Source organism: Thalassophryne amazonica, chromosome 15 (genome assembly GCF_902500255.1).
Source record: "Thalassophryne amazonica chromosome 15, fThaAma1.1, whole genome shotgun sequence".
NCBI lineage: Eukaryota > Metazoa > Chordata > Actinopteri > Batrachoidiformes > Batrachoididae > Thalassophryne > Thalassophryne amazonica.
The window spans coordinates 70,851,679-70,878,068 of NC_047117.1; the positions used below are offsets into that span (position 1 = coordinate 70,851,679).

Consider the following 26,390-nt stretch of genomic DNA (forward strand, 5'->3'; position numbering starts at 1 on the left):
AATATGTCTCTATATATCTCTGATGTATCTCTGATGGATCTTCTGTATCCCTAGATTTAGTATGTGTTCTTTCGCAAAGACTGCACTTTGACTCCAGGACAACTGGTTGTGCTGCAGCAGAAACCCCATACAAAATAACAAAATCTCAGAGGAAAAGAAGAACAAATTCGACTTTTCAACTCCTGTATCACTCCCGCAGCCCACCAAATACATCTGTCTTGCTTGTACACCTGCGATAATAACCACCACATAGTTAGTTTTCAGAGTAAAACTCAGCCAAGCAATTGACTCAGTTTTTGTTTTTGTTTTTTTTGTTCATTCCAGTTCCACTTTTTGTGGGCACAGTGGCCAAGTGGTTAAGTGCATTTGTTTCCAGGAGCAGAGTTATGTCAGGAAAGGCATCTGGCATACGAGGGCTGTCAATAAAGTATAGGTCCTTTTTATTTTTTTCAAAAACTATATGGATTTCATTCATATGTTTTTACGTCAGACATGCTTGAACCCTCGTGCGCATGCGTGAGTTTTTCCACGCCTGTCGGTGACGTCATTCGCCTGTGAGCACTCCTTGTGGGAGGAGTCGTCCAGCCCCTCGTCGGAATTCCTTTGTCTGAGAAGTTGCTGAGAGACTGGCGCTTTGTTTGATCCAAATTTTTTCTAAACCTGTGAGACACATCGAAGTGGACACGGTTTGAAAAATTAAGCTGGTTTTCGGTGAAAATTTTAACGGCTGATGAGAGATTTTGAGGTGATACTGTCGCTTTAAGGACTTCCCACGGTTCGAGACGTCGCGCAGCGCTCTCAGGCGCCGTCGTCAGCCTGTTTCAAGCTGAAAACCTCCACATTTCAGGCTCTATTGATCCAGGACGTCGTGAGAGAACAGAGAAGTTTCAGAAGAAGTCAGGTTCAGCATTTTATCCGGATATTCCACTGTTAAAGGAGATTTTTTTAATGAAAGACGTGCGGACGGGTCCGCGCGTCGGGACGCAGCCGGCGCGGAGCGGCAGCACAGGAAAAACACCTCCGTATTGATAACCATTTGTAAAATCCAGGCGGCTTTTGATGGCTTTCAGTGGAGTGAGTATATGAGAAATTGTTTAACAGCTGGACATGTTCCAACTTGTCCTTAAGGCTTCCAACAGAGGTGTTTTTCCTTTGGCGGAGCGTCGCGGCGGCTGGGAGCCGACGCTGCGATCCGTCCGCACGTCTTTCATTAAAAAAATCTCCTTTAACAGTGGAATATCCGGATAAAATGCTGAAACCGACTTCTTCTGAAACTTCTCTGTTCTCTCACGACGTCCTGGATCAATAGAGCCTGAAATGTGGAGGTTTTCAGCTTGAAACAGGCTGATGACGGCGCCTGAGAGTGCTGCACGACGTCTCGCTCCATGGGAAGTCCTTAAAGCGACAGTATCACCTCAAAATCTCTCATCAGCCATTAAAATTTTCACCGAAAACCAGCTTAATTTTTCGAACCGTGTCCACTTCGATGTGTCTCACAGGTTTAGAAAAAATTTTGATCAAACAAAGTGCCAATCTCTCAGCAACTTCTCAGACAAAGGAATTCCGACGAGGGGCTGGACGACTCCTCCCACAAGGAGTGCTCACAGGCGAATGACGTCACCGACAGGCGTGGAAAAACTCACGCATGCGCACGAGGGTTCAAGCATGTCTGACGTAAAAACATATGAATAAAATCCATATAGTTTTTAAAAAAAAATAAAAAGGACCTATACTTTATTGACAGACCTTGTAAAAGCAAAAATGAGAGGAACTTAATTCCAGTTTGACTTTCAGGGCTGACTGCGGTCAATTCTTACTCTAATTCACAAATATTTACCACATTTTCCGGAGGATATATTGCACCAGATTATCACTCAACCACTGTCCAAAAATGCATAATATAGAAGAAAAGTCACACTGTTTGATAAGTTGCATTTATTTTTGAAATGTGGTGCTACTCCTTTATGCAACAATAAGCAAAATAAGTTTATTTGGTGCATTATTTATCTATAACGCAAACATTGCATTAGTGAGTAGATGCTAATGAGCTAAGTTTTGTTATTTTACAAGGCACAAAAGCAGAATAAATTTATTTGGTGCATTATTTATTTAGAATGCAGACACAACGTTAGTGAGCAGAAGCTAATGAGCAAATTTGTGTCATGTCCAAGGCACAAAAAAACTCAAGCGTGAATTGGATTTTGTTGCCACTGAGGATGTCTTGGCTAAGGTAAGGCTAAGTGATTTTTTTTTAAAATACAGTTAGCCTTCCCTTAGCCTAGACATCCTCCTTCTTGCAGTTCTGGCTGTCCCACAAAGTCCAAACCAATGGATTGCCAAGTAGTATGGCTGTTATTATTTCTATTTATTCAAGACCATAAGAGGGTTACTCCCTCTTTTATTCAAGAGTGTGGTCATTCTGTTTGAGATTGTGATTCATTAATTTCACTCATTCTCAAAGACTCACTACGTCCTCCTCATTCAGATCTTCTTTTTGTTTTATGGTGGTTGACATCCAGCTTAATGGTGTATTGCAACCATCTTCTGCTCTGGAGTGTAGATCAAACAGTACTCTATTCAGATTATTATACAGGCATAGGCTGTTACACCTATATGCTGTGCCACTTTCTGACTGTAGATAATAATGCAGTATTTTTTAACATATAATTCACTTCAAACTTTAAGACGCATGTCCAGCCACCCAGTATGAGTTATAGTCTGGACAGCACAGTTAAATTGATCAGGACCAATATCATTTAAATTTTATTTGTAAACAATGATACTACAGTAAATACTCACACACACACACTCATCTTCAACCGCTTAGTCCAATTAAGGGTCGAGGGGGGCTTGAGCCTATCCCAGCAGTCATAGAGCGCGAGGTGGGGTACACCCAGGACAGGACGCCAGTCTGTCAAAGGGCCACAAATAGAAAAACAAACACAGTCACACCCACACGCACACCTACGGACAATTTGAAGATCCCAATCCACCTAACCCGCATGTCTTTGGATGTGGGAGGAAACCGGAGCACCCTGAGGAAACCCACGCAAACACGGGAAGAACATGCAAACTCCACACAGAAAGGCCACAGGCGGGAATTGAACCCATGACCTTCTCACTGTAAGGCAACAGTGCTAACCACTAAGCCACCATCCTGCCTATTACAGTAAATATCATTGACAAATTTCAAGTGGAACATATATATATATATATATATATATACATATATATATATATAAACCCCTGGCAAAAATTATGGAATCACCAGCCTCGGAGGATGTTCATTCAGTTGTTTAATTTTGTAGAAAAAAAGCAGATCACAGACATGACACAAAACTAAAGTCATTTCAAATGGCAACTTTGTGGCTTTAAGAAACACTATAAGAAATCAGGAAAAAAAAATTGTGGCAGTCAGTAATGGTTACTTTTTTGACCAAACAAAGGGAAAAAATATGGACTCACTCAATTCTGAGGAATAAATTATGGAATCACCCTGTAAATTTTCATCCCCAAAACTAACACCTGCATCAAATCAGATCTGCTCGTTAGTCTGCATCTAAAAAGGAGTGATCAAACCTTGGAAAGCTGTTGCACCAAGTGGACTGACATGAATCATGGCTCCAACACAAGAGAGATGTCAATTGAAACAAAGGAGAGGATTATCAAACTCTTAAAAGAGGGTAAATCATCACGCAATGTTGCAAAAGATGTTGGTTGTTCACAGTCAGCTGTGTCTAAACTCTGGACCAAATACAAACAACATGGGAAGGTTGTTAAAGGCAAACATACTGGTAGACCAAGGAAGACATCAAAGCGTCAAGACAGAAAACTTAAAGCAATATGTCTCAAAAATCGAAAATGCACAACAAACAAATGAGGAACAAATGGGAGGAAACTGGAGTCAGCGTCTGTGACCGAACTGTAAGAACCCTCCTAAAGGAAATGGGATTTACATACAGAAAAGCTAAACGACAGCCATCATTAACACCTAAACAGAAAAAAACAAGGTTACAATGGGCTAAGGAAAAGCAATCATGGACTGTGGATGAGTGGATGAAAGTCATATTCAGTGATGAATCTCGAATCTGCATTGGGCAAGGTGATGATGCTGGAACTTTTGTTTGGTGCCTTTCCAATGAGATTTATAAAGATGACTGCCTGAAGAGAACATGTAAATTTCCACAGTCATTGATGATATGGGGCTGCATGTCAGGTAAAGGCACTGGGGAGATGGCTGTCATTACATCATCAATAAATGCACAAGTTTACGTTGATATTTTGGATACTTTTCTTATCCCATCAATTGAAAGGATGTTTCAAGATGATGAAATCATTTTTCAAGAAGATAATGCATCTTGCCATAGAGCAAAAACTGTGAAAACATTCCTTGCAAAAAGACACATAGGGTCAATGTCATGGCCTGCAAATAGTCCAGATCTTAATCCAATTGAAAATCTTTGGTGGAAGTTGAAGAAAATGGTCCATGACAAGGCTCCAACCTGCAAAGCTGATCTGGCAACAACAATCAGAGAAAGTTGGAGCCAGATTGATGAAGAGTACTGTTTGTCACTCATTAAGTCCATGCCTCAGAGACTGCAAGCTGTTATAAAAGCCAGAGGTGGTGCAACAAAATACTAGTGATGTGTTGGAGCGTTCTTTTGTTTTTCATGATTCCATAATTTTTTCCTCAGAATTGAGTGATTCCATATTTTTTTCCCTCTGCTTGGTCTAAAAAAGTAACCGTTACTGACTGCCACAATTTTTTTTCCTGATTTCTTATAGTGTTTCTTAAAGCCAGAAAGTTGTCATTTGAAATAACTTTAGTTTTGTGTCATGTCTGTGATCTATATATATATATATATATATATATATATATATACAGGGTTAGGTAGGATTACTTTGAAATGTAATCCAAAAGTAATCAGATTAGAAGTAATCCAAATGTATGTACATACATACATGTAATCCACATGTATTCTTTCAAAGTAATCCTGCCCAACCTTGTATATATATATATATATATATATATATATATATATATATATATATATATATATATATATATATATATATATATATATATATATATATATTTGTGTGTGTGTGTGTGTGTGTGTGTGTCATTTTTGTCTAATTCAACTGAGTGAATGTTTATATATTATTTGTAAACTAATACATTTTGAAGAATTGTTTCCTCCAAACATGGCGTCTGGCATTCCCGCCAAACAGTTCAATCTTTGTCTCATCAGTACAGAGAATTTTGTTTCTCATGCTCTGAAAGTCCTTCAGGTACCTTTTAGCAAACTCTAGGCGGGCTGCCATGTGCATTTTACACATGCCTTTTCCATCTGGCCACTCTACCATACAGACCTGATTGGTGGATTGCTGCAGAGATGGTTGTTGTTCTGGAAGGTTCTCCTCTCTCCCCAGAGGAATCCTGGAGCTCTGACAGAGTGACGTTCAGGTTTTTGGTCACCTCCCTGACTAAGGCCCTTCTCCCACGATCGCCCAGGTTAGATGGGCGGCCAGCTCTAGGAAGTATCCTGGTGAATCCGCACGTCTTCCATTTACAGATCATGAAGGCCACTGTGCTCATTGGGACCTTCAAAGCAGCAGAAATGTTTCTGTACCCTTCCCCAGATTTTTGCCTCGACACAATCCTGTCTCACAGGTCTACAGACAATTTCTTTGACTTCATGCTTGGTTTGTGCTCTTACATGCACTGTCAACTATGGGACCTTATATGTAGACATGTGTGTGCCTTTCCAAATCATGTTCAATCAACTGAATTTACCCCAGGTGGACTCCAATTAAGCTCTAGAAACATCTCAAGGATGTGGAAACAGAATGCATCTGAGCTCAATTTTGACCTTCCTTTTGTACACGTGATTTCTTGCTGTATATATATATACGAGGGCTGTCAATAAAGTAACGGTCCTTTTTATTTTTTTCAAAAACTATATGGATTTCATTCATATGTTTTTACGTCAGACATGCTTGAACCCTCGTGCGCATGCGTGAGTTTTTCCACGCCTGTCGGTGACGTCATTCGCCTGTGAGCACTCCTTGTGGGAGGAGTCGTCCAGCCCCTCGTCGGAATTCCTTTGTCTGAGAAGTTGCTGAGAGACTGGCGCGTTGTTTGATCAAAATTTTTTCTAAACCTGTGAGACACATCGAAGTGGACATGGTTCGAAAAATTAAGCTGGTTTTCAGTGAAAATTTTAACAGCTGATGAGAGATTTTGATGTGATTCTGTCGCTTTAAGGACTTTTCACAGTGCGAGACGTCGCGCAGCGCTCTCAGGCGGCGTCATCAGCCTGTTCAAGCTGAAAACCTCCACATTTCAGGCTCTATTGATCCAGGACGTCGTGAGAGAACAGAGAAGTTTCAGAAGAAGTCGGTTTCAGCATTTTATCCGGATATTCCACTGTTAAAGGAGATTTTTTTAATGAAAGACGTGCGGACGGATCCGCGCGTCGGGACGCAGCCGACGCGGTGCGGCGGCACAGGAAAAACACCTCTGTGTTGATAACCATTTGTAAAATCCAGGCGGCTTTTGATGGCTTTCAGTGGAGTGAGTATATGAGAAATTGTTTAACAGGCAGGACATGTTCCAACTTGTCCTTAAGGCTTTCAACAGAGGTGTTTTTCCTGTGGCGGAGCGTCGCGGCGGCTGCGTCCCGACGCGCGGACCCGTCCGCACGTCTTTCATTAAAAAAATCTCCTTTAACAGTGGAATATCCGGATAAAATGCTGAAACCGACTTCTTCTGAAACTTCTCTGTTCTCTCACGACGTCCTGGATCAATAGAGCCTGAAATGTGGAGGTTTTCAGCTTGAACAGGCTGATGACGCTGCCTGAGAGCGCTGCACGACGTCTCGCACCGTGAAAAGTCCTTAAAGCGACAGAATCACCTCAAAATCTCTCATCAGCCGTTAAAATTTTCACTGAAAACCAGCTTAATTTTTCGAACCGTGTCCACTTCGATGTGTCTCACAGGTTTAGAAAAAATTTTGATCAAACAACGCGCCAGTCTCTCAGCAACTTCTCAGACAAAGGAATTCCGACGAGGGGCTGGACGACTCCTCCCACAAGGAGTGCTCACAGGCGAATGACGTCACCGACAGGCGTGGAAAAACTCACGCATGCGCACGAGGGTTCAAGCATGTCTGACGTAAAAACATATGAATGAAATCCATATAGTTTTTGAAAAAAATAAAAAGGACCGTAACTTTATTGACAGCCCTCGTATATATATATATATATATATATATATATATATATATATATATATGCAAAAATTAAAAAATCACATTGTCATTATGGGGTATTGTGTGTAGAATTTTGATGGAAAAAAATAATTTCACCCATTTTTGAATAAGGTTGTAACTTAACAAAATGTAGAAAAAGTGAAGTGCCATGAATACTTTCCAGATGCATTGTATCTTAGACCCCCATTAGCCACTATGATAAACCCAGATTTATGAATTAAAGTAACACCTCCTCTTTGCTTTGTTCCGCAAGGGACATGACTAAATGTGTACGCAGGTGGGCAGGCTTCATTTAAGGGGAGGACAACAGTAGGTTTCAGCCAGGTTTCAGATAAACCAACCATATCTACAACCCCTGGCAAAAATTATGGAATCACCGGCCTCGGAGGATGTTCATTCAGTAGTTTAATTTTGTAGGAAAAAAGCAGATCACAGACATGACACAAAACTAAAGTAATTTCAAATGGCAACTTTCTGGCTTTAAGAAACACTATAAGAAATCAGGAAAAAACTTGTGGCAGTCAGTAACGGTTACTTTTTTAAACCAAGCAGAGGGAAAAAATATGGATTCACTCAATTCTGAGGAAAAAATTATGGAATCATGAAAAACAAAAGAACACTCCAACACATCACTAGTATTTTGTTGCACCACCTCTGGCTTTGATAACAGCTTGCAGTCTCTGAGGCATGGACTTAATGAGTGACAAACAGTACTCTTCATCAATCTGGCTCCAAGGTGTGATCAATCCTTTTAAGATGCAGACTAACGAGCAGATCTGATTTGATGCAGGTGTTAGTTTTGGGGATGCAAATTTACAGGGTGATTCCATAATTTATTCCTCAGAATTAAGTGAGTCCATATTTTTTTTCCCTCTGCTTGGTCTAAAAAAGTAACCGTTACTGACTGCCACAATTTTTTTTCCTGATTTCTTATAGTGTTTCTTAAAGCCAGAAAGTTGTCATTTGAAATTACTTTAGTTTTGTGTCATGTCTGTGATCTGCTTTTTTTCTACAAAATTAAACAACTGAATGAACATCCTCCGAGGCTGGTGATTCCATAATTATTGCCAGGGGTTGTAGGTTGGTTTAGTGTGTTTAGTGTGTTAGTGTTCCATAATTAGATCATTTGTCAGCAGTGATTTTGAGAACAGTGACCTTATATCACTGAGACCCAAACTAAGGACCTCACTAGGGTTGGCATTTTGACTGTTTGCAAAACATATCCTTCTCTGCTTTTTATGGGTACCTCTGTGGAAACAGGCCAGTCTCAACTAGAAAAAAATCCCCTTCCTTGTACATAAACTACACTGTCACCCTAGTGGATTTCCTGCGCTAGTTTCCCCGCTATGCTAAAGGATTCCACAGCCACAATAATACTAGGCCCTGCAGGTTTTCTAATCACCTGCTCTGTAGCCTGCTGTAGAGTCCTAATGTTTCCTTCCCTGTAGAACTCTATCTGTGTTCACAGATAAGATAGCAGTGCCTTCTCCTGTAGGGTGAAGGCTGTCTGGCATCAGCAACCCCAAAAAGAGGGCCAGATATCAATAAAACTAAAACCTTGCTGTCTGCAAAGTTCATTCATATAAATAATTAAATATTAATGTAGACACTAAATGTTGAACTAAATATTGAGGTTGATTTATCAAAACGTTTGATAAATATCATTAAGATTTAACTAAACATTTTGTGAAATACTGACATGCTAAAATAAATGCTTTGCTAAGCATTTAACTAATTCAGTGTGCATAGGGCAGGTTTATGAACAGTTGAAGATAATTTACCATTTTAAATCCTGAAATATACAATCAATCAATACACCTTTCTGGTCTAAACAACTTTGCTAAATGCATTCATTTCAACATGAGCCGTTTGTCATTTCAAAAGTTAAATTGTCTTTTGGCATAATGGTTACTTGAACGTGATAAACTGAACTGATAGAATTTTAAAGCTGAATTGATCAGTTATGTTTGCTAAAAATACCCTATTCCAATTTTGTGATTTTTGGTCAGTAGTTCAATTTTGCAGGGAATTAACCTTAACCCTGGTGCAGATAGTGTGATTTATAAACAAGATGATAGAGGAGGGGAAAAATGTGGCCCGGGAAATGTGTAGGAGTTTTTGGTCAATAGTTCTTGCTGTAGGGAGAAGGAGAGCGAGTCAAAACCAGGTCAAGGGCACATTGTTGTTCGCCACATCATAAAGACAACTGATAAAGACAAGAGTGAAGAAGTGAGAGTTATGAGAAGAGAGAGAAAGAGGCCTGGCTGTGAAAAGCAGAGCTGGCTGCAAGATTGGAGAAAGATGAGGCAGAAGGAAGGGCACAGGAGAGAAATAGAAAATAAAATTATCAAAACGAGGGAATGAAAGGGGGCAGCTCTGGTGAGAAAGAGGGTTAGAGGGAAATTGAATTAGATGGAATCACGACTGAACAGATGAATTTTGTAATAGAACACACAGAGAGCAACCAGCATCAGTTGGCCAATAGTCGTAACTCACACCAGGTCTGCCAGTCAATTCTCAACCCTGTGGCACGGGCTGGATTCTCCACAGTCATACGGAATTAACCCCTCAATCCTAATCTGATTCAACTCCTCTATGCCCATCTGTCTGTGTGGACATTTGAAGACGTCATACTGTGCATGTGGACTGCAAATATTTAATTGCTATTATCATTAAATAAGATGTGATGAGTTGTTAGCTCTCCATTCAGGTGTTATTTTCAGGAAAACACTTATGACAGCCTGTTATGTTGACAACTGGAAGAATCATTTTTGATGTTGACATCACTTATTGTTTTGTGATCTCAGGAAAAACAAACTTATTAAGGTGAGATCACAAAATAACGTTGTGATCAAAACCTAAATTGACTTTACCCATATCATCTCTGGTTTCAATAATTTGCTTCCACCAATGTACAAAAGAGGGCAAGGGTCATGTGATCACCCTTTGTATCGCTAAAATGTCGTGGACAGGTTGTGCTGAAATTCTGTGGGAAGATGTTACGTAGATCAGGAAAGAGTTGATTGCATTTTGTGCAAATTCCTCAAACTTTTACCCTTTTATTTATCTATCATTATTGATGTCACAAACATCTAGAGTCTGGACACAGATCTTGATCAGAACTGTATTGTACAAAAAACTGGTTTATTGCAGTCCTGAAACATCCTGTTTTCCTGTATAGTTATGAGACTTGGACTCTAACCAGTGACCTAAGTAAGGCAATGACTGCATGTCTTTGGCACCAGGTTGTTTCAGAAGATCCTTGGGTACTGTTGGAATGACAAGTGAGTAGTTACTAGGGAGACTGTCTTGCGAGGGAATGTAAGCTGCAATATTTTGGCCATGTGGTGTGTTTGTCTTGGCATGAGCCAGCATGCAGGTGTCTCATTGTTGAAAACCTCAGCAGGATAAGAAGGCCGAGGAGACACCCATATTTCACCTGGCTATAGCAGATAGATGATGACTTTCAAGACATGGCGATGGACCAGGTAAAAGCCATGTCAGGCAAGGGCAGTTCCATGGTGTGGTAGACGTGGCAATATGTGGCACAAACGAATGCTCCCAGGCAAGGAAATGGAGCAGTATCTCCACCAGCTGGACATTTACAATTAATGCAGGTACAATATTGCTCTTGTAGTTTAGAAGACAGGATGTCTGGGAGTGCTACATGACAATACAGTAAAACTTGCATATAATGGATTCAGGTGCACCAGCGAATTTGTCTGTTATAATCTAAATCTTATATATATATATATATATATATATATATATATATATATATATATATATATATATATATATATATATATATATAAATATATAAAATGAACAAAATCTGTTGTATATGTAACAGAGTAACAGAGTAGTTACAGTCAGGAGATGCCGAACGATCTACGGGCACTCCCCATCAACAGTGACACTTACGTATTTCCTTGATTAAACAGCTGACCTTGAACAGGGACCTGCCTCATTTAATGGCCAGGTCAAAACTTCATCTGAAAAAATAAATGCCTGCCATAAATAAGTGCCAGACATTATGTGCATTTAAAGGATTACATTTAGTGGAGTCACTCTTTTTTTCAAGTCTGCTGCAGAGTGGTACCTTAAAATACCTTAAAAAAGCCCAATTTATGCTTCTCCAACTCCGTAACTCTGTGGGTACGCAATGACGTTGACATGCGCGCGACTCTTTTTTCATGTTGGTTGTTGTTTTAATGCAGTTTTCCACAGGAACAGTGGCTTTTTCTGGATCATTTTGTCCCTCAACGAGCTCCACTTCTTTATGCAATCATCACCCTCCAAACTAACGCAACGTTACATGTCATTTTCCTCCATGAATTGCAGGTCATTTCAGCATGATTTTCCAACTCTGTCTTCTAAAGTTGGCCATATTTGTGGTCTTTTCTGTCAAAAGTTCATGTATGTGATCTATGATTGAAATGTAATCAACGTGCGGATTGCAAAAACTTTTACAATATGATGGGAGAGGAAAGAGTAACATAAAAGTGACCAATCACAGCCCTTTGCAGTCTCTGTCATTTAGCACGTGCATGTTCTAAAGTGGTTATCTTTGGTTCGCCACACCCAGGGATATGTGTGAAATCTAACACAATATTACTGTGCAGCATTTTGTTAATAATCTCCGGCTTTGAATAAAGGCCTCCCTTGTTTAGGCACCAGGTCTGAGCACAGTTTGAAAAAAATTAACGCCCAGGCTTTTAATCAAGGAAATATGGTACTCATTTTCCTCAAATCAGCTAGTGTCACACTGCAAATTATTTGGTTCTTGATTTAGAAGTGTTAGATAATTGATTTTGTTTTAAGAGTTCATTTCTTATTTTAAGTGTTCAACATAGCTTATTTCAAGATTTAACCATCTTAATTCATCAATCTCAATCTTGCTCCATGGACAGATAATTTCACTTGTTTTGAGTACCTTTTCCTTCAGATTTAGGTTTTTTTTTATCTTGTTTATAGACACCCCTTTTTTGCAGTGCAGTGCTGAAGTTCATTTCATACCTCTGTTGCGACTCAGCACACCCAGACCTCTCTGTCTGGCATATGCGAGGGGTTTTTTAACGGAATTATTTGTAATGGGATGGGAAATTTTGCCCGATATGAGCAAAAATCCATCATACAAAATCTGGGATATACGGTGTTTATTACATGGAAAACCATACAAAAACACTGGATCTTTTGCTTTTGTCCGGTGAGTGTGACAGTTTAGGCGAGTTTTACTGTCATCACAAAATTATGGATTTGGCCATGAAACTGCATCTCTTAGAAGTTCTAGTATCATCGCCATCCACCATATGTAGAGTATGCCTTAACAATGTAGGCTCATATACGTGCAGAGATTAGAGAAGTTGAAATAAACTATAATTTATATGACATTTCTTCTCTCTTTTTTATTTTTGGGACTTTTTGGGATTGTTGAATACATGCTCCACAGAGGCCCATTGAGCCCAGAAGGTTAGTAAGTCCCCTCGTAAGTGTGTGATGTATGCCTAATATATGGACTATATGGGGCAAAGTGAGAATTCTGACTAGGCTTTTAACTTTTAGTGGAGCATATGAAGGCACTGAGTATTTTTACGCTTTCACTGGAGTTATGTGCTCTCTAAGCTCTCCGAGTCCTTTGAGTTTTTTTCGTCTCTGCTCCTCTAATGTCTGAAAAAGCAAAAGCAATGGAGTTTGGACCGCCACTGCTTTGGCTGAGATTATGCTCCAAAAATACATTGCTCTCTGGTGAGATTTAAGATGTTGCCACTGAAGTTCCATGATCTGCTGTTTTTCCCACTCCACGGTCATATCCGGTCTTCCTCTACTCCGTCTCACTGTCCTTTTGTTAGCCTGGCTGTCCTCTTTTCGAATACAGTTGAGAAATGGCAGGCGAAACAAGTGTTACATTAATTTCTCCCTCCAGCGCCGTTTCATTTTCTTCTCTTTTCTTGCATGTTCATTAGGTGAAGTGTTCAAATATGTTTTTTTTTATGTTTGGAAGCCAAAGAAGATCTGTACAATTTGGACTTTTTATCCAAGTCATCCGTCAGTTTCCCTCTAGATTAACCTGAGGCGAAATTCTGAGTTGTTCTGCCCTAATCGTTTCCCTGACTTCCTCTTTATAGTCCACTTGCTTCAAATGAGATCCAAGTTGAAAAGATTGTAAATTTGTGAGCAGATAATGAGTTAAAGAAGTGTTTTTAAAGAATGTGCTTCCTGGTCTACAGTGATCCCTCCAGGCCTGGCGGATTCATTTGAAACTTTTCAGCAAGATAATATAGGTCAGTGGTTGGGACTTTTTGACTGAAATTGGCTCTAAAAGTCACTACACGACTCTCTCTGCATTGTCGTCGTGACGAAGCTCATTTTGCTTGCTCACTGTCAGTCATTCTGTGACAGAGGGTTTGTCATGACACAGCACCAAAACAAGTGGCATATGATGGGTGGAACATTGAAATAAATGAATAAAGGCTCAGGCATGAATCAGGCTCACAAAGCTGATCCTGAGCCTTCACCCTCATTGGTTTGACATTCTTGCCGTCATTCACAAGTTGTGTATCATGACTGGAAACACCGGGTCAACTTAGACCCATGTTTTTTTCTTGTTGAACCATTGTAGCTTCTCAGACTCCAGAGTCACAGGATGCAGGCTTGATCTGTGTCATCAGGATGAAAAAGAAGCCAGCAGGCTTCAGAGCCTTTGCCTACTGTGATCTTACTTGGTGAAACAGTCTGCCTGTGACCTTAGGAAAGTTCCACTTGTTGAACCTTAAGGCAAATTTTACAACCGCAAATCAGAAAAAGAACCCTAGATTTCATGTTTTGTGTTGCCAACTAAATCTCATTTGTTATTATACATTTGCTATCTGAGGGACCAGAGATCACGGGTGTTCAGCTTTGGTTTGAGGGTCTTGCACTTTACGCACTGAGTTTCTCCGGGAGTCCTTGAATTGTTTAATGATATTATGTTTGATATTCAGTTCAGCATGTATGTTTCACAACATTTCAATAATTTTTCTTACACATCTTTTTTACAAACTGGAGATCCTCTGCCCATCTTTGCTCTCAGCAGTCAGCCTTTCTTGGATAGCTTTTGCATTAAATCATGATTGCAATCACATGGTGACATCACCTGTTTGAAATTCCATTATTATTTATTTTATTCTCATTATCATTATTATTATTTTACCTTATTACTAGCACTAAATTGCACCCATCCCAACATTTTGAAATATATTGCAGGACTGAAATGCAGGAGTAGATATTTATCTGTACATGTAAAACCTATTAAGGCTTCTGCGGCCACAGTTATCTCAGCTGTTAAACACTCCAGGCAGCTCAACCTTTGCATGCAGGCTGCTTATTCGTTCTTATTGATAGTCCACATAGATTGCATAAGTCAGACACTTCAAGCCATTTTTACCCTTTCTGGGCAATGAACCTTTCAATTTGTTATCATACAGAACAAAAAATACTTACAGGATCCATTCACCAATGTTATAACAATAATTCCACATACATTGGTGGAATGAGCCTTTTTCTAGCAGTTTAAACCCAAATTGCTAAGAATTTTATGGGAAAACCACTCATACGTGACAGCGAGGGCTGGGGTCACATGGTTTGGTTTACATTCTACTTGGCAAAGATAGCCCAGAACCACATGGATCTGACAGACAATGATAAAGCAGATACCATTTTCACCTTTGGGCTTCAAAGGAAGAAAAGAAAATAGAAACAACACAGGAAATTGACTGTAAGGGGAAAGAGAAAGACAAGGAGAAAGACAAGGATCACTATGTTCTTTGATTCTCTGTCCTTAATAGAATATTCCTGTTGCATGCCACCGATTTGACTTTTTTGTTTTGAAAAAGCCATAGAAAAAATTACGTGGATTGAGGATCATTGTTTGTTTGGTAATATATTTTACACCAGTGATAAAGAAAAATTTGTGTAATTTTTTCACGTGTTTGCTGTCGCAGAGCGAGAGACATAGAAGTAAGTCCCGTTCACAAAACGCGTGCACACACACACACACACACACACAGACCCATGTGGGGTCTGTGCGATGTCATCAAACCCACATGAAGTTGGTGAATGTGATTGGTTAGTTTTCCACCAATGGTAACACCCTTTTCTCCTGCTGCAGTTGAGGGAGTCCTGTTTCTTCCCAGCCTTCTTGCTCCTCCAGCTGAAAGGAGGAAATGAGTCATTTTGCTGCAACTGTCTGCAAAACGTATGTTTTATTTGCACTTAATGTTCAATAATTTTATTTTTTCTTAGGATGCAAAATTTCATTGTTGTCTTGATATCTTATATATTGGGGTTGCGACCAAGTGGTTAAGTCCGCTTGTTTCCTGTGTGGAAAAGTCCCTGTTTAATTCCACCCCTACCCTTTCTCTGTGTAATGTGGAATTGTGTCAGGAAGGGCACCCAGTGGAAAACTTGTGCCAGATCCATCTCAGATCTACTGTGGTAACCCCGAGTGAAAACATGGGAGGACAAAATGACTTACCTTGATGTCTTATTATATAGAGAGCCATTTATCATTTTTCCTCCATGTGATATAAATTGTTGTTATTGTTATTATTATCATGAAATATTGTTTTTCCTTTTTTTGCTGCTGCAGTCTGCATAGCCTCTTGTGGACAGTAGAAGAAAATATGGACAATTATATGACTCAGAGGTTCTCTGACATGCAGCTTTCCCAATACTCGGCATCCCGTTGTATAGAAAGATGCGAACTGGTTTAAATTCTTGCTACAATCAGATGACAGGCCCAAACTTCAACAAATAAAATAGTATGTGTGTTTAAAATTGGACTACCCATCTGGTGACCCTCTGCCACATTTCATGTGAAAAATAAGTGACTCCAGCAATAAACATCTATCCTGTCTGGCATTTTTAATCTAAACTGAGATTAAAATCCCGCAAATAAAATTGCAAAGAGTGCCATGATTGGTTGGTTCCTGTTACCCTGCATGGACGATGCTAATCTCACAATCAAGTCAGACGCTGTCCTGTAATCTCAGTATGTCTTTTCAGACTTCTGCCCACCAACCTAATCTCCAGATTTAGGATCTGAGATGATCCTGAATGATTAATCCAACATCATGTGTCTGTTTCCTGCAGGGGACCCTTCGCCGAGTGACCTTCTCAGTCGTCAGCCAGCCTCAGGACGCCGGATGCTACGACAGCGGCCTGGAGGACTCAGAGACTCCGAGCAGCAGAGTTCATCAGGGCCACGGCTCGGCGCTCGCCGTTACCGGAGGAAGGCTACGAAAAGGGACCACGCCAGAGGGTAGCGTGGGAGAGGAAGAGCACGTGGAGAATGGTCAGCGCACGCGCACATCACACAGGCAGCAGCAAATAATGTTCATCAGAATCTGAAAGCGAGTCCCTGTTGAGCTTTCACAGACAGATTTAATTTTTCAAGGCTGCAGATGGATTGCACAGAGCACTTTTCAGAATTAATTGGTGCACTTTTGTATGTGTGCACTGCACGTACACATGTTCGTGTATGTGGTGTTGTGTTAGTGTTGCCATGTGCTGCACTTCTTTGGTGTGTGAAGTGAATGTATTTGTGCCAGAGCCTCATTCATTGCCTCACCAGCAGTCAGCAGCCAATTATTCTCTTTCAACAACAAAACTGTTTTATTTTTTATTTTCCCAACCAGGTCTCTGTCAAGGATGGAAACAGACAAAAAGATGGTTTTATTTTTCCTGCCTTTTTCTCTTTCCTGTATTTGCTGTTGCCAGATGCGGGAACATGAATGGCAACACAACGTCAAGGTCACTTTGACCTTGACGCTGTGTGTAAATGCACTTTCTGCCACAAGCCTGTTCTCCTTAATTTGCAAAATGTAGAGAATTTTGTGATGCTTAATAACTTTCCGTCACAGTCAAACGGAGGCAAGAACTGAGCTGAGAATTCGTGGGTTGCTTATAATTATACCAGATAATTATGTACTTGTTTGGTTTCGCATGGATTGCGCTGCTGTATATGTAGGCAAAAATGTAAATGTAAATCAGTTTTCATAAAGCTGCAGGAATTGAAAAATTTATGGGTTCAGTTCAAGTGAGAATTTCGAAAATAAAATAGAATATTTTCTCATAGGTGGGTATAAAAAGTGTTAATTGATTTCACAGGGCACAGGTTCCCAGTTTATCCTCAAAGGTTAGAAGTGGTCAGAGGACACATTTAACCATTTATGCACACACACAAATTAGTCCGGGACCCCACTGCCAACTCATTTTACTTCCTTCCAGCCACCTGAAGATGGTGATGTCGCATTAAATTGTGCCAATCCTGTATTGTTCATGATACAAGACACCGAATGGAAATCAACCCCACTCTTTCAAGACTTATTTTTAGAAGAAGTCTTTCTGAATACTACATCTTTTATCATTAAAGAAAAATTGTTTTATTTGAAAATACTACTAATAATAGCACATTTTTTGGCAGCCCTTTTCTTTTAACTATGTGGTGACATACTTCTGCTTAAAGGACCACAATAAGCTTTGTGACTGTTGCCATGTTTTTAAGATGGCCTTTTTGAGCTCACTGTCTTATTACATTATACTTTGTCACACCATATTTCTTGAATGGCTTGAGAGTTGTTTGATAGCTCTGCTGCATTTATACCATGATTGCCCTCAGTTGCTGTTTACTTACCCCAACTTTTGATGCATACTCCTTTCACAATGATCAATCAATGTATCTCTTCAGCATGCAGCAGGTGTACCCTATTTAGAGAGATGGGTTGCTTCAGTCCTGGGGTGGGGAGGAAGCACACTTAATTCACAGGTATTTTATCACCACCTGCTATTGTGGATGCATTTAACATGTAATTGTTCTAGACCCTGAATATTAGAAATCCCATTTTTTTTCAGATGTATTTTCAAGGATGAAAATCACTGCCTTATATTCAGAACAACATAGTGATTTTGTGGTGGTGTTATCCAAAAGAATGGACAGCAAACCCAGAGATTGTGGATTGTGCTATGTGTGAGGACTCTTGTGCCTCATACACAACACAACACAGAGAATAATGCTTTTTTTTCCCAACACCACAAACAGGCAACAATGCCAAACATCATTCAATCAAGTATTATGTACAGTTTGGGGTGTCAAGAATAAGTCCACTTTCCATATTGTCTTCAATAAACAAGGACAAGCATTCATAATAACACAGTAATGCTCAATTATATAAAACTATTTGCAATTTTTCTAATGAGTCCTTGCATTGTATTTCCCACATCAGAATAAACTCCTCCCCTGACCACTACAGTATGTGAATCTGAAAAATGGGGTTGCCTTATATTCAGGGTCGAGACAAATGCATGTTCCTCCTGCGCATTTGTGAATAAGATTAAATAATCATACAACTATGTTGCAATACATACATGTCACATTTGTTTCTGTGATTGTATAAATGCCACATTACCTACTTTTAGGAAGCACAATATTTCCTAGAGGTTTTTTGAGTTGCATAGTGGAAGTATACTTTTAAGAGCAAGCAGCATGCATTCAACATTACATATCCTCTTTTGTCGGAAAACAATGGAGTAATGCCATCATGGATGAAATCTCCACCTGTAATATTGACTTTGCTAGCTAAACTTGGAACACTACCGTGGCTGCACAATGTTCAATACTATGTGCTAGTAGCTTGGACTTGTGTTTATAGGCAGTCAAAACCAAATTGTGTTCAAATTTATCTGAAAATAAAGGTTGTGTGCATTTCGGGTTGGTTTGTGCAAACCTTGTGTTAATTGCTTTGTTTTTCCGGAGTTAGTTTTGTTAAAACTAAGTATAACGCTTGCCAACAACAACATAAAAAAAATGGACTTTCAGAACGAATTTAGGGTAATTTTGAGGTGCTGAATCTGAATCTGTGCTCAGAGTTCCTTTGGTGCCATACCTGTGTTGAGCATAATGCTCCAGATGTATTTTTCAATATATTTCGCTTATTTAGTTTTTGTATACTGTGGTAAATAATGTTCCAAAAGGGTGCAAGCATAATAGTAGTTTTGGAAATGTATTCTCCTCCCTCTAGCTGCCACCTTATCGTGGTGGGGACTTTGCGTACCCGGATGATCCTAGAGCTATGTTGTCAGAGGCTTTGTGCCCCTTGTAGGGGTCTCCTAAGGCAAACAGGTCCTAGGTGACGGGTCAGACTAAGTTCAGAACCCTCCATGACCAGTAAAAAATCAAGGACTGAGACGTCACCCGGTATTGCGGAGCCAGGGCCCCACCCTGGAGCCAGGCCTGGGGTTGGGGCTTGCGCGCGAGCGCCTGGTGGTCGGGCCTTAACCCAAGGGGCCCGGCCGGGCTCAGCACGAAAGAGAGACGTGGGCCTGCCCTCCTGTGGGTTCACCACCTGCAGAGGGGGTCATAGGGGTCGGGTGCAGAGAGGATTGGGTGGCGGTCTAGTGCGGGTGGCCCGGCGGCCCGGTCCATGCTCACAGCCCCTGGCTGTTGGGACGTGGAATGTCACCCTGCTAGGGGGGAAGGAGCCTGAGCTTGTGCAGGAGGTTGAGAGATACCGACTAGAGATAGTCGGGCTCACCTCCACGCACAGCTTGGGCTCTGGTACCCAACTCCTGGAGAGGGGCTGGACGCTTCATTTTTCTGGCATTGCCCACGGGGAGAGGCGGAGAGCTGGGGTCGCATTGCTTATTGTTCCCCAGCTCAGTCGCCATGTGTTGGAGTTCACTCCAGTGAACGAGAGGGTCGCGTCCCTACGCCTTCGGGTCGGGGACAGGTCTCTCACCGTTGTCTCGGCCTACAGGCTGAGCGGCAGTGCAGAGTACGCGACCTTCTTGGAGTCCCTGGGAGGGGTACTAGATAGCGCTCCAACTGGGGACTCCATTGTTCTCCTGGGGGATTTCAGCGCCCACATGGGCGGCGACAGTGAGACCTGGAGGGGGGTGATCGGGAAGCACGGCCTCCCCGATCTGAACCCGAGTGATGTTCAGCTGTTGGACTTCTGTGCTAGTCACAGTTTGTCCATCACGAACACCATGTTCGAGCACAAGGGTGTCCATAAGTGCACATGGCACAAGTCGATGATCGACTTTGTAGTCGTATCATCTGACCTTTGGCCACGTGTCTCAGACACTCGAGTGAAGAGAGGGGCAGAGCTGTCAACCGATCACCACCTGGTGGTGAGTTGGATCCGCTGGGAGGGGAGGAAGCCGGTCAGACCTGGCAGGCCCAAACATATCATGAGGGTCTGCTGGGAACGACTGGTGGAACCCTCTGTCAGTGAGGTCTTCAACTCCCACCTCCGGGAGAGCTTCTTCCAGATCCCGGGGGAGGTTGGAGACATGGAGTCCGAGTGGACCATGTTCTCCACCTCCATTGTTGATGCGGCCGCTCGTAGCTGTGGTCACAAGGTCTCTGGTGCCTGTCGCGGCGGCAATCCCCGAACCCGGTGGTGGACACCGGAAGTAAGGGATGCTGTCAAGCTGAAGAAGGAGTCCTACTTATCTTTGTTGGTAGGTGGGACCCCGGAGGCAGCTAACAGGTACCGGCAGGCCAAGCGTGCCGCAGCCCGTGCAGTCGCAGAGGCAAAAACTCGGGTCTGGGAGGAGTTCGGGGAGGCCATGAAGGAAGACTATCGGTCGGCCTCGAAGAGATTCTGCAAACCGTCCGACGCCTCAGGAGGCAGAAGCAGCTCTCTACCAGCACTGTTTACGGTGCGGGTGGGGAGCACGTTGACCCTGACTGGGGATGTTGTCGGATGGTGGAAGGAGTACTTTGAGGATCTCCTCAATCCCATCGTCATGTCTTCTGAAGATGAAGCAGAGACTGGGGACTCAGAGGCGGACTCATCCATTACCCAGGCCGAAGTCACCGGGGGTTGGTTAGAAAACTCCACGGTGGCAAGGCTCCTGGGGTGGATGAAATCCGTCCTGAGTACCTTAAGTCTTTGGATGTTGTGGGACTGTCTTGGCTGACACGCCTCTGCAACATCGCATGGCAATCGGGGACAGTGCCTCTGGATTGGCAGACCGGGGTGGTGGTCCCTCTGTTTAAGAAGGGGGACCGGAGGGTGTGTTCCAACTATAGGGGGATCACACTCCTCAGCCTCCCCGGTAAGGTCTATTCTAGAGTACTGGAGAGGAGATTTCGACCGATGGTTGAACCTCGGATTCAGGAGGAGCAGTGTGGTTTTCGTCCTGGTCGCGGCACACTGGACCAGCTCTACACGCTCCATCGGGTGCTCGAGGGTTCATGGGAGTTCGCACAACCAGTCCACATGTGTTTTGTGGATCTGGAGAAAGCATTCGACTGTGTCCCTCGGGGCACCCTGTGGGGGGTGCTGCGGGAGTACGGGGTCCAGGGTCCTTTGCTAAGGGCTATCTGGTCCCTGTACAACCACAGCAGGAGCTTGGTTCGCATTGCATCGCATTAAGTCAAACCTGTTTCCAGTGCACGTTGGTCTCCGCTAGGGCTGCCCTTTGTCACCGGTTCTGTTCATTATTTTTATGGACAGAATTTCTAGGCGCAGCCAGGGTGTAGAGGGGGGTCTGGTTTGGGAACCACAGAATCTCGTCTCTGCTGTTTGCGGACGATGTGGTTCTGTTGGCTTCGTCAAATCAGGACCTTCAGCGTGCACTTGGGTGGTTTGCAGCCGAGTGTGAAGCATCTGGGATGAAGATCAGCACCTCCAAATCCGAGGCCATTGTTCTCGACCGGAAAAAGGTGCTTTGCCCTCTTCAGGTCGGTTGAGTGTCCTTGCCTCAAGTGGAGGAGTTTAAGTATCTCGGGGTCTTGTTCACGAGTGAGGGACGGATGGAGCGTGAGATCGATAGACGGATTGGTGCAGCATCTGCAGTGATGCGGCCGCTGTATCGGACCGTCGTGGTGAAGAGAGAGTTGAGTAGGGGGCAAAGCTCTCGATTTACCGATTGATCTGCGTTCTGATCCTCACCTATGGTCATGAGATTTGGCTCATGACCGAAAGAACAAGATCGCGAGTACAAGCGGCTGAGATGAGTTTCCTCCGCAGGGTGGCTGGGCGCTCCCTTAGAGATAGGGTGAGGAGCTTGGTCACTCGGGAGGAGCTCGGAGTCGAGCCACTGCTCCTCCATGTCGAAGGAATCAGTTGAGGTGGCTCGGGCATCTTTTCCGGATGCCCCCTGGATGCCTCGCTGGAGAGGTGTTCCGGGCATGTCCCATTGGGAGGAGGCCCCGGGGAAGACCCAGGACATCTCTCGGCTGGCTTGGGAACGCCTTGGGGTTCCCCCGGAGGAGCTGGGGGAGGTGTGTGTGGATTGGGAGGTCTGGGCAGCTTTGCTTGAGCTGCTGCCCCTGCGACCTGACTCTGGATAAAGTGGAAGAAAATGGATGGATGGATGATGGAAATACATGCTTAAGGGAGTGGCTGCCTTCCATTGCAACATTGTTCATATATGGGTGATTAAACTCAATGTAAATTTTTTTAACTTTCAACTTAAAATATCAATTTTTTTTAAGATTTTGTTTTCATATCTCAAAAATGTGATGTGATTGGCAAACATTAACACCAGACTTGGATTCGGTGTCCCCAAATTACCCAAAATCTATTGAAAAACTCCATGCAAGAAAAATTGTACATTTGTATAATATTTCCAGTATGACAAGCAGCACAGATCACCACCATACTATATGCACAGAATTATCACAGAGCTCAAATCTCCACTAAAGCCAGACAATCCTTTGTTTATATCATTAACAGAAATGGAGTGCAGGTGGGGGTGCTGTTTCACTGACCTACAAATGCCATGGAAATCAATTGGAGATATTACAAAATATTAATTAAAAAATTAACTTCTGGTTCAATATTGAATCCAATCTTCAGTTGACCAAGATCGACCACTCAAGTAAATTTAATGGAAATCCATTAATGGTTTTTGAGATATCCTGTTGATAAACAAGCACAAAGATACAGTTGATAATATTTCCTAATTGACACAGGTAATAAATAATATACCTCTCATCCTGGAAGACATTTGGGCAGCAGCAACCTCACTAACAACTTGAACTTCATTAAATACCACAGGAAAATTATGTGAAGGGCTTATGATTTCTATTAAAATTCAAGCTCCAGTAGTTATTTTCATTTAACCATACCTTTTAAATTTTAGTACGTACTTCACTTTAGTACGTACTTTCATGCCAGTAATTTGTAGTCAACAGTGTCTATTTGTCATCTCCCTTCCTTCAATTTCCAACATCTCTTTTATAAACTGTACCTCCCCGAATCAATAATTTCTCTCTCGTTCAATCTCTCACATCATGCTCTTTTATCCGTCTGCTTTATCTTCTTTCTTATTTGTCTTTTCAACCTGTCATCTGTCTCTCTGCTGTTGTCTTTGTGTGTCCAGATGCCAGACAGTTGCCAGATGTAGCTCTCACAGGAAAGTGTACCCAAGAATGCGATGAGTTTGGTCATTCTGATACTTGCTGGATGCCTGTTCGTGCCTCACCTCGCCAACGTCAGCGCCATGGCAGTGACCCCCCACGACTCTCAACCTTCGCCCCAGGCGACAACAACAACAACCTCCGAGGTAACGACCATGAGAGCGACAGTGAGAGTGCTGGTAGTGCAGGGAGCTCGGAGCCCAGAGTGGTCGTCAGTGGAGAAGGTCAACGGTTACCCTTAGTGAACGGGGATCCTCTCGGCACCCTGGGTAGTGGGGACCGCAACAGGAACATGGGTGATCACAACCGTAACCTTCTGAACCGCAAGATGACCTCGGCATCCTACGACACTTTTAGCAGCGCGGGTTTTGGGAGGCGCCAGCCAGAGGAAGAAGGAGGAGAAGGCCAGAACCCACCTGAGGTCATACCTCTGACGCGGACGGGAGGGGACTACAAGACCACATCCTGCCTTACGTTGTCACGCCACGAGGTCTACCTGTGACAGCCTTGCAACGGAGCAATCACAGCGCCACTTCCCTTTTGGAGACGGTACTGACTTCACGGGAAAAAGTGTGCACACATCAACTCGAAAAGCCTTTTAAACCTGTGAAGATGTGAAAATGTCAGAAAATATGTTCTCCAAAACTCATATTAAATTGGATCTTGGATTTTAACTCATATTTATAGGTACTTAAGATTAAACTGGCGATGCATCATCTTGAGAAAACTCTGACCTGGAGTACTATGGAAACTGAACAAGACTTTTTATATAACTGGTGAACACTGCCAAGAGGCAAACATGCCATCGGCATCATCCCTTCTTCTTGCTATTGGAATTCAATGCATGCCTGACCCTCTGCTATAGGGGGATCTCTGAGAAGACAGACTGAGCACATCTTGATCCAACTGCAAACAAGATTTGGACTCAGCTAGTGAACAATTTGCTGTAAAACAGAGGTCTTATCCAGTGAAAAGAAAGAAGTAACTAGTCATGTTGATCAAACTTTCTGATGTATAATCAGCACTAATGTAACATGATGCAGGGACATTAACCAATCAAACTGCAATGTGGAACTACAACTCCCAGGAGAATCTCTACGCATGAACAAGCACCATCAAGTTTGGCCAGTGTACAGGGACAAGACCAAAAAAGGAAACTGATCCAAAAAAACAAAAAAATCAGGCATCATCTTAAAAAAAATCCATTGAAAAAAAAGGTCAAGAACAAATGAAAAAAAAATGGGAAAAAATAAACTTTTTTTTAGAAATCAAATGTAAACATACAGAAGGTTTGATAGTCCTGCAATATTCCAGCGTGTTTGAAAACGTTTTATTTCTTTGCCTTCTCCACCCAGCTTGGATGTATATATGTGTGTGTTTTTGATCCAGTGTCCGCCAACAGTATTCTAACAGTGCTCATGTATCATAGGTGTTCTCACTCACACGCATGCACGCACTCACACACGCAGACCAAAGCATGCGACGCACACTCAAAGGATGCATTTTACAGAATGTGAAAGATGCCGAGTGCCACCGTTTTATGATATGACCCAGTGGCCGTGTAACATAAGTATATTAGACCTTGTATTACCTTATGCACAGGACACATTAGCACACGCACACAAATCCACAAGTCTCACACGCCCTTGATCCTAATTCTAACATATTGCCCCTCATCGAACTAGCTTAGTGTTTTGCCTGCTCTTTCACTCTTTCCTCCAGCCCGTATTTAAACATGAAATGTATTTAAATAATTGCTCATCTTTCTGACTGCTGTGTGGGGATACGTTAATGGGAATTTCAAAGACATCCGCTGTATTTAATGACAGATGATGCAGGAATGTGAGATATTCTGCAAACTGTAAGTAGGACTCAGAGAAAAAACAAATTTGTTGGTAAGAAACAAGAAAAGGAAAAGGACTCTGCATGGAAAGTAAGATAACGATGATGTTTTCCCACTTTTTTTAAAACCACACATTTTTTTGGATCCTTGTTTGGATGTGTGTGTGTGTGCGTGTGTGTGTGTGTGTGTGTGTGTGTGTGTGTGTTGTGTGTGTGTGTGTGTGTGTGTGTGTGTGTGTGTGTGTGTGTGTGTGTGAGATCGGGAAGTAGGGGTAATAGTGGTGACGGGAGGTATTTAATTAAAAAGTTTGTGGCCTTTCGCTCAACCTGGATGTGACTGTAAAATGCACTGCTGCAGCCCTTTTCGCTGTGCGCTTTTGATCTGAACCTGCCTGCGCTGCCGCGCTGAACTGAGCTGATAAGGGCCTCGTCCTTCCTAACAGCCGCAGCGCAACTTCAGACACATTTTGCTGCACTGGGCTGGAAAGCGGGCATGGATCGGGGCCAGCACATCTTAATTCTCATCATCAGTGTGTGGTTCACTTCTGCGATAGGGATAATAGGGTTAGGTCATCCCTGTGGTCTTAATGAGTTTCCTTTCTCCTCCCTTGATGTGCGCTGATCTCATTAATGTCTGGATAGGCCGGTATAACTCCACTGGAATTGCCAGTAAGTGTGTCTCTTCATTTTTCTGGCTGTTTTGGATGAGATGAGGAAGAAGCACTTGTTAAGGTAGCTCAAGTAATTTAGTTGTTGTCAGAAATACGAGCCCAATGCTGGAGTCAAGAGGTGTCACAGCGTGCGCCGCACTAACGACTTGTGGTTTTTATATGAGCGCGTGTAAACCCACAAACCGTGTG

At 42.3% G+C, this 26,390-nt stretch overlaps 1 protein-coding gene across 1 annotated transcript in view; it reads left to right on the top strand.

Moving 5' to 3' along the window:
• Nucleotides 1-25,591, top strand: part of pcdh7a (protocadherin 7a) — a 153,840-nt gene extending 128,249 nt beyond the window's left edge. Inside the window, 5 exon segments of the mRNA XM_034188932.1 lie at nt 16,407-16,500; nt 16,503-16,529; nt 16,532-16,560; nt 16,563-16,608; nt 23,652-25,591. Coding sequence (XP_034044823.1) covers nt 16,407-16,500; nt 16,503-16,529; nt 16,532-16,560; nt 16,563-16,608; nt 23,652-24,190 — 735 coding nt within the window. The 3' untranslated portion in view covers nt 24,191-25,591.
• Nucleotides 25,592-26,390: the final 799 nt, after the last annotated feature.